General features: G+C 37.0%; 1 protein-coding gene across 2 annotated transcripts in view; it reads right to left on the reverse strand.

The window, feature by feature from the left end:
* The window catches only part of traf3.S (TNF receptor associated factor 3 S homeolog), a 98801-nt gene that overhangs the window by 42844 nt on the left and 45850 nt on the right, over positions 1–10107 (reverse strand). For both annotated transcript variants that reach the window (XM_018232322.2, XM_018232321.2), the window contains one exon: positions 1834–2080. In XM_018232322.2, the coding sequence (XP_018087811.1) occupies positions 1834–2063 (230 nt within the window). In that variant the 5' untranslated portion in view covers positions 2064–2080. The remainder of the gene's footprint in view (positions 1–1833; positions 2081–10107) is intronic.

A 10107-nucleotide genomic window follows, 5' to 3' on the forward strand; every position in this document is an offset into this window, starting at 1 on the left:
TGTCAATTTCCAGGCAAGAGTATTGTCATTGCAGATTACCTCAGAAGATTATTTCCATGAACATAGGAATTGGGAACTCATCCAAAACAGACGGGGCCCTATATTAATAGACCTCATGGCATCAGGCATGAATGCAAAGCTAAACAAACATTGCTTGTGAAAACAGGAAAATCAAGCAGTGGGAATAGATGTTTTCTTCAAGACATGGAATCGCCCAAGATCCTACAGTTTTCCCCTCGATTCTCTTGATTGTGAAGACATTGAAAAAAATAAAGAATGACAAAGCAGATGTCATTTTGATAATACCTTGGTGGCCAAGGAGACCTTGGTTCTCTCAGTTATCTTGAATGGCACTGGTCCACCCTGGATCCAAAATTGCTGTTCCAGGGAGTTGTCATTCACCCATACCCAAAAAACTAGGCTTTAACGACATGGAATCCCTGAGGGACAAAAAAGTCTCTGGCAATACCATTAGCACTCTCATAGCAGCCAGAAAAAGCTCTATCTTAGAGAAGTATCATAAAGTTTGGGAAACATTTTTTACACAAGGTTATGACAGAGGGATTAGAGATGTAAATGACGTCATTGTAGTGCAATATCTTCAATCCTCCTTTGAATTAGGTCTCAGTCTCTCTACCCTTAGGGGACAAGTTTCGGCTCTCTCCCTATTCAAAGAGAAATGAGAGTTCAGGGAGTTAAAAGACTTAGACCATCACTGAAATCTAAAGCCCCCCCTTGAGCTTTATCTTTGGTCCACCAGTCCTTAGTTTCCAAAACTTTTGAGCCGCTTGAGACCATTCCTTTCAAGTATTTGAACTGGAAAACAGATTTTCTCTTGGCAATTGTGTCAGCTAGAAGAGTTGGAGAGATTCATGCTTTAACAAACGATGAAAACCACATTCTTTTACTTCATGACAAAGTTCCATAGATCTCAAGACATTATTTTGCCATACTGTATCTTCACTCTGCAGAGGGGCTCAGTCTACTGGATGTAGGAAGATACCTAAGAATATACTTGGAAAGACTGGAAAGTTTCAGAATCTCCACGCACTATTATTAACTCTCATGGCAAGAGAAAAGGAGAGAAAGTTGCAAAGATGACGGTGGCAAATTGAATAAAATTGTGCATTCAGGAAGCATAACTCTGACAGGCTCACTCAACAAGGGCCATGGCTGCATCCTGGGCCTTCCATGCTCAGGCTTCAGCAGAGGATCTATGTAGAGCAGCAGTGTGGTCCTCTCTCTCTTTCCCCTCTCTCTTTCATTAAGCATTACAAAGGTGACATTTATTTATGTAATATGTCGGCCTTCGGGTGTTCAGTTTCTGAAGCAGTTTATAAGTAAAATATTCATCCCTCTCTGTTGTGTGTGTGTGTTTGGATGACTCCCTTTCGTTGCAGACTGCAATGGGAGATACAGGAAACCAGAAAATCCTATCATACTTACCAAGATTATCTTTTCCTGGACCGGAACATGCAGTGAACAAAGTTCCCACCCTTATCACCTAGGCAGGCGGAGAGTCGACAGTCAGTAAAGATGGCAGTAGGGCAGAGGAATAGTTTTTTCATAAGCTTGCGCACTTTCTGTCAGCTCTACACAGCGGGGGATTTACCCTTTTGTTGCCCACTGCCCTGTTCCGGTCCAGGAAAAGAAAATCTAGGTAAGTATGATAGGGTTTTCTGGTTTGCCTCTGTGCCTACATTTAGTCCTGCATAAAATGAGTAATACAAATGCATAAAACAGAGCTGCTTGAATTTATATTTTAGCACGAACTTAGAAAAACAGAAACACAATACAAGTTGCTCTCTGAGTAAAAGAAAATACAAGACAAACCTTAGTACTGCATTCATGCAAGTTTCACAGAATCTGTGGCCACACTCCGTCTGTCTGGGGTTACACAGTACCAAGCGGCATTTTTCACATTTGTATTTCATCTCTACAGGTTTTAAAAACCTTTCTTTGTATCCTCCCTGTTCTGGCACATAGATGGTTGTAGCAAGGCTGCGATCTGGGTTGGCTCTTTGCACAGATGCAGATGGGTCGGTCTTTTTGCCAGTATCCATGATATAGCAGCTAGGTTCTGCCAAAGCAAGATAAAACAGATGTCAGACAAGAAGAAAAAAAGGGAAAATATTACACATATTAGGAAAATAAAATAAAAATATTGCACATTAGAAAAATAAAATAATCTCTGAACATCAAATTTGCCTATTATCATAATCAAGAATAATGGAAGGCTTAGGCCAGTGGCAAACTAGTTGTCCTTTACTCAGGCAGAGAAAAAGGCTCCAATGTTATCATGCACTGAAAGGTATGCCATCCTCTGACAACTGAATGTACAGAAGTCAACATTCAGTTGTTTGCATACAAGGCACCTACATTTGTGTGCGGCCCTGCTTTACTTCAATTCTTTTTCAGCAATTAAAAAAACAAAAGCATAAGAACATAATTAATGTTAAGAACATAATAATTAATGTTATATTTGTTATATTATTAAGAATGCTCAGGACCCAGGGTTTTCCGGATAACGGATCTATCCGTAATTTTAATCTTCATACTTTAAGGCTACTAGAAAATCACGTAAACATTAAAAAAACCAATAGACTGGTTTTACTTACAATGATGATAAATTGAATCTTAGTTGGGATCAAGTACAAGGTACTGATCTAATATTAGATTATTAGAGAAAAAGGAAATCATTTTTAAAATTTTGGGTTATTTGGAAAAAATGGAGTCTATGGGAGACGGTCTGGATAATGGATCCCATAATCTGTATTTTTCAATTAAGAAATAAAAATGGGCTTGCGTTTTTTTTAAATCACCAGCATCTTAAATGAGGTTAATTCTGTATCAAGGAAATACTACGGAGAATGAAATTAGCAATCCTGCCATGCAGTTTTCACAATGACATATTTTTCAGTCTGAGAATGCAAATATGAAACTACCAAATTCTGACATATGAACATTTAAGGGGATGTTATCATTAAACTGGTCAGCTGTGCAAGATTATGGGAGTAATGCGGAGCTCATCAAAGCAGGATGTTAAAGTTAAAGTAACTTTTAGGTCTGTATCACAAGAAGTTTCATTTATCACTGGGTGGGTGGGTGGGGGTGTTCTATGTTTTTGGGTAACAACCTCCTACTGAAACCTATTTGCAGAACTTACCTCTGCAGGCAACTAAAACACTTCAATGCCATAGCATTGACTGTCTATTTACTGATAATTATGTGATGTTTTGGGCCATATATATAATTAAGTAGGTAGAAAAAAAGTCTTACAATCATCAGTGTCGCAGCGAATTTAATCGTTTTTCTGTAGACGAAAAGTTTTGCTAAACTGTGGCAAAACAATCCCCATCTGTTTAGTTTCAGATGTAAAAAAAAAAAGGCGTTTTCGACGTTTTGATGTTTGGCAAACTTTTCACGGTTTTGCTAATTTTTTGCTGAAACTTCACAAATTCGTTCCTCGCTACTCCACACTGAATTCCAGATTACTCCATAGACTGCAATCACAGCAAGAACATAGTTTGGGAACACTTCAGCTGTTTTTGGTAGAAGGCCTGCTGGCTGTGTCCTGGGTACGTGCATTGTCGAGATCCGATTCAAATCTAAATGACTAGAAATCCAGTTGGCAATAGGCCAGACAGATCATTCAGTGCCACGGTGACCTGTCAGTGTTTCGGGTGAAGCATTAAACATAGGTCGTGGGCACTAATGAATGGGTTACACCCTTGCATTTCCTTTGGTTGTGTGTGTCTTTCATTCTTATCCAGTACAATTTGAAACCTAAAAAATCACATAACTATATAAGCACGTGTCAACAAAATATGATGGATAGAAACGTGATTTCCTCTAATGCAAAGCAAGAAATATCAGCACAAAATAGTGACTCATTAAACAGTGAAAAAAACTTCATATGATGTGGTTGAATTTGATACATAACTGGAAATATTTGGTGTGTCCCCCCCTGACTATTCCAAAACATAGAGTTTAAATGTGATTTACATGTTCCAGTTACAAATGAATTTCTGGGTTGGAAGTGTTTCTTACTATTGGCAAAACTCACCAGCCAAAAGATTCCTTTTCATCTTGATTTATTCTTTTTTTTTTCTATCAATCATTTAGCAAATGTTACTCATTTCCCTTTATTTGCTTAAAATGGCACTGATGAAACCCGGCTTTGCTAAATCATAATTTTTAATCAGGATGTACAATACTTTCCATTTACATCTATTCTCTAAAATTATGCTAAGCGTTTCTGTAGTATTGAAAGGGGAGTAAAAACATGCAATAGGGAATAGAGCTGTTTTTCTAAATGAGCATAAGAATTATGAATAAGTTATCTATATAAAGCATGCAAATCAGTCACATTGTCCTCAAGATAGAAAACAGTATGTAAACTGAACTAAAGCCTCGATTATATCATTAGATAAAGGATTTGTTGCTGGGCTATAGAAAGCTAACGTTAGAGCTTAACTGGCACTTGAATAAGCAGCAATTGCTTGAAGCCTTGAAGTGAGAGGCTTATGTATTTTTACAAAAATAGGGAATATCCCTTGAAATTAGGGACAATAGGCCACTAAGCCATCTCTGCAACATATCAAAGGAGAATATCTTACCAAACTGGTATATATATAATTAAGTACATATTGTCCTTTTACATCTCTTGCCTTGAACCACCATTTCGTGATGGTCTGTGCGCTGCCTCAGAGATCACCTGACCAGAAATACTGCAGCTCTAACTGTAACAGGAAGAAGTGTTGAGGCAAAATACAGAACTCTGTCTGTTAATTGGCTCATGTGACCTTACAAGTATAGTTTGTTTGGCATGTTTGTGTGCACAGTGAATCCTATGATCCCAGGGGGCTGTCCTTATTTTTCAAAATTACAATTTTCTATTTATGATTGCCCAATGGCACATAATACTAGAAAAGGATATTATTATGAAAATGTTTTATGTATATGAAGCTGGGTTTTACATATGAGCTGTTTTATGCAATATCTTTTTATAGAGACCTACATTGTTTGGGGGGTTTTCTTTTAATTGGCAAAGGCTGTTTTCAGGGTTAAACGCAGAAGAAAGGTGAGATGTCTAAAATGCTGTTTAATAAATATATGTCAATATATTCCCTTTGTAAGCAAGGAAAGGTGTCGCAAAGCATAACTTTTGTGGTATGATAGAAGTGTTGGTGTTGAAGTTGGTAAGAAAAGATGTTCTTTTAAAGCTTTCAAGTTAGCTGGAACAGCTAAAACATTTCTCAGGTATAAGGAGGCCAATTAATCATGCAAGCTAAAATTGAGATGAAAAAGGGTATTGCAGCCAGTAATAAAAAGTATCCAAAATTATTTTATAAATATGTAAATAGTAAAAAAATTAAGCAGGATGGGAAGGGACCCTTAATATCAGAGGACTAGTCCCTGGATCAACTTGTACTATGAGCTATCTTCCATAACCCTGTATTCCCTCACTTGCTAAAAAGCCATCCAACCCCTTCTTAAAGCTATCTAATGTATCAGCCTGTACCACTGATTCAGGGAGGAAATTCCACATCTTGACAGCTCTCACTGTAAAAAAAACCATTCCGAATACACTGTATAGGTGGAACCTCTTTTCTTCTAATCGGAATGGGTGACCTTGTGTCAGCTGGAAAGACCTACTGGTAAATAAAGCATTAGAGAGATTATTATATGATCCCCTTATATATTTATGTACCTGATCCGGTAGCCAGTTTCCTATCCATGTGCAAATGGCTTCATTAAGCCCAACAGACCTTAGTTTAGAAAGCAGTCGTTTGTGGGGCACGGTATCAAATGCTTTGGCAAAATCCAAATAGATCACATCAACTGCCCTCCCACTGTCCAGCATCTTACTTATCTCATCATAAAAAGCAATCAAATTAGTCTGACATGACCTATCCTTCATAAAGCCATGTCGATTGCTGCTCATAATGCCATTCACTAGAACAACATTTTGAATTGTATCCCTTAACAAGCCTTCAAATAATTTGCTCACCACTGAAGTCAAATTTACTGGCCTATAATTGCCAGGCTGAGATCGTAATCCCTTTTTAAATATTGGAATGACAGAAGCTTTTCTCCAATCCATAGGTACTAAATGAGCTTAGCTTTTTGACTGCCAAACCTTCAGGATTCATTGAGGTCTGACATGGTGCAGAGACACTGGTGATGTTACAATACAAAAAGGGATCCTGTTCTCAGCCTCAAAACTATAAGCCTGTTAGCTTAACGTGGTAGGAAAGCTATTTAAAAAGGTTATTAAGGAATAAGATACTTGACTTCTTTTGAAGTCATAATACTATGAGTTTGCAGCAGCATGGTTTTTTGCGTAACCAATCATGTCAGACTAATTTAATGGCTTTTTATGAGGTGGTGAGCAGAAACCACAACTCTGTGAGGGCAAAGGATTTAATTTGCTTGAACTTTGCTAAAGCTTTTGATACACTACCACACAGAAGGTTAACGGTTATATTAAGAAATATTGGCCTGGAACATAGTATTTGTACCTGGATAGAGAACTGGCTGAAGGATAGATTACGAGTAACGGTGGTAAATGGAACATTTTCTAATTGGACCAGTTTTGTTAGTGGAGTACCGCAGGGCTCTGTACTAGGTCCCTTGCGTTACAACTTGTTTATTAATGACGTGAAGGAGTGCATTGAAAGTATGGTTTCTATTTTTGCTGATACTAAAATGTGCAGAACTATAGGTTCCGTGCAAGATGCTGCCACTTTTGATTTGACTAAACTAGAAAACTGGGCAGCAAACTGGAAAATGAGGTTCAATGTTGATAAATGCAGGTTATGCACTTTGGCAAAAAATAATATAAATGCAAGTTATACACTAAATGGCAGTGTGTTGGGAGTTTCCTTAAATGAGAAGGATCTTGGGGTTTTTGTACATAACAAGTTGTCTAATTATAGGCAGTGTCATTCTGTGGCTACTAAAGCAAATAAAGTTCTGTCTTGCATAAAAAGGGGCATTAACTCAGTCATTAAGAGGGATATAAATGAGCTGAAGAGAGAGAGAGTGCATTGGCATGCAACTAACTGGTTAAACTGAAAGATTTCAATTATGAGGGTAGATTGTCAGGTAGATACTCTGGAGAAAAGACGCTTGTGAGGAGACATGATTACTCTTTATAGCTACATTAGAGGAAATTATAGAGAGCTAGCGGGAGATCTATTCTTCCATAAAATGGATCATCAGACCAGAGGCCACCCCTAGAGGAAAATAACTTTCATTTGAAGCAACGTAGGTGGTTCTTCACAGTGAGGACAGTGAGGTTTTGGAATGCACTGCTGCATGGCTGATTCTGTTAATGCCTTTAAAAGGGGTTTGGATGATTTCGTGGACAAGCATAATATCCAAGGCTATTGTGATACTAAAATCTATAATTAATATAGATATGGGTACAGTATATATATATATATATCAGATAAGTTCTCTTTAATCCAATTGTTCCTTAAAGTTGTATAATGATAGTGCTGGGTTAATTTGTTTAGTTCAGTATATGATATAAGCCACACACCCATGCACCAGACTGATTTTAATTGCAACACATGGATGAGCTGCATTTTTTGTTTTTGTATATTCTATAAAGGAAAGTGGCTTTCCCTTTAATGCTTGCTCTCCCAACCCCTGCCCCTCTAAACACAGTCCTACAGATTACTTAAAAGCCCATAATGCTGAATGTTTCTTTGGAAGAGGTCATGCCAAATAAAGAGAGAAGCAGGTATGGTCTTTCTCCTCCCAAAGAAAATACCCTTTTTCACTTAGGTAGGACTGATGCATGGACACTGCCTTGGCGGGGCGCATCAGCTTATGCATACTTTGTACAAACCATGTAACCAAAAGTGTCTCTTTTTGCCAAATTCAGATAAGTTCTCTTTAATCCAATTGTTCCTTAAAGTTGTATAATGATAGTGCTGGGTTAATTTGTTTAGTTCAGTATATGATATAAGCCACACACCCATGCACCAGACTGATTTTAATTGCAACACATGGATGAGCTGCATTTTTTGTTTTTGTATATATATATATATATATATATATATATATATATATATATATATATATATATATATATATATATATATATATATATATATAGTTTCAGTGGGCGTGTGTAAGTATGTGCATTGGGTTTCATTTGCAGGGTTGAACTTGACTTTTAACTATGTAACTATAAGCAGATAAGTGCATCAGCCTAGGACTTGATCAGAGAACTCCTATTGACAAATGTCAGGGGAAAATGCAACAGATAGATGTTCTGATACCAACAAAAAAGATATGGTACTTTCAATGGATCAACATGAACAAGGTGTTTAGCTCATCTTCATATTAAAAAGATGCTTTATAAGTAACAGACAGTAAAATGTCACTGGCTGGAAAGGGTCAAGAGGATGTACAGTATCTATGCAAGAATAATACACTATAGTTTCACTAGTAAGTGTGAGTGAGCAGGTGTGTGTATTCATTCTATGTGTGTGTAATAGGCAGTTTGGGACCAAAATATGCAAATCATTAAATCAGTAGTACTTTTGAAATTCTAGAAAATCTTGACCACAAAATGTGCTGTCGTTTGTGCTAGTAGGGCAAACGCTGTATGTACTGGGTCGGGAGAGTAGAGAAACTGAATGACAGTACTGCTTACAGAATAAGGGAAATTGATACCAATACTGTATATCTTTCACCAGTTATCAGTTTAGTTTGTATGTAAATCTGTATGTTTGGTGAATGCGCCAATTCATTCTATAGTGCTGCAAATATGCTAGAGCTTAATAAATACATGCTATTAATAATAAACGGTTTACAATCTGCAGCACCTGAAAAGCTGAGGATTCGAATTCAGTACTCACCGATTGCCTTTGCTCAGATTTATCGCATTCACTTTACTATTAAACATTTAGGGGGGTTATTTACTAAGCTCCGAACACCCGAAATTCCCCAAAATCAGAAAAATTCTTGATTTTTTTTTTATAAAATTGGACTTTCAAAAAAAATCACGAATTTTTCGGAATTTATTAAACCCTGAGGGCTAAAAAGCCTGAATATAAAAACACGGCATCTCAAACCTGTCGAGGTTGCATAAAAGTCATTGGGAACATTCCCATTGATTTTTGGTTGTGTCGGGGGTTTCGGAGCTTTCCGGTGAAAACTCTGAAAAATTCTGGGGAAAATTCACAAAAAAATCGTGAAAATCTGAGCTTTTCCCGCAAAGCAAATTTTCGGGAAAATGTAATAATAAATAAGCGTTAAAAACCCGAGCGGGTTAGATAGGAGTTTGTAGCAGCCGATATTGAGATAAATTCGGACCTTGATAAATAACCCCCTTAAACTATTAAACATATGATTTCAGACGATTTCTCTCTCGCAGGTGACATAGCTCCCAAAATATCTTTCGCTGTGGAAGGTATTTTCCTGTGATTTAGCTAATTAAATGGCAATTCACCAACATTGAAAGGTTTTTTGGGAGCTTTATCATGCAGTGGCACAGATTTCCTGAAGCCAATAAAATACCCCAGACAACTACACCTCCATATAAGTGTTTTACATTTTCTTCCCTCTTTCTGTGAATTCTTCTGTAATGTGTAATGTGTATCCTTTATTGACATTTCAGTTAATTTACTTACATTTTATTAAGATAATGCCATGCTGCTCTAATGTACTTTTCTACGGCATAACCAACCACAGTTTAATTAAATGATGTATGCAGAAACATCCCTACAAATATTTTACACAGCTAATAAGGAACAAAAACATGTTCTATTCAGATAATTGCTCAGCTCTGTCACGATTTAGAGTTCATGCAGCTAGAGGAGCTATTGCATTCTGAATAAGGCAAAGATCATTTTGGCCTGTTACAGTTTACATATCGGTAAATTGCACATAGGGGAATGTGTATTTAAAATAGATCAATTACAACAATTTATATGTATCTGAAGAGGCATCTAATACTCAACTATTCATCAATAGTCATTAGTAGATGATACTCTGTTACAAACTGTACCAATAAAGGGAAAACTGCACACTCAAGATTACACACATCTCATGTTTACTGTTCTTGTGGCAGTCAGGCAATTCTGT

This window comes from Xenopus laevis, chromosome 8S (assembly GCF_017654675.1).
Source record: "Xenopus laevis strain J_2021 chromosome 8S, Xenopus_laevis_v10.1, whole genome shotgun sequence".
Lineage (NCBI taxonomy): Eukaryota > Metazoa > Chordata > Amphibia > Anura > Pipidae > Xenopus > Xenopus laevis.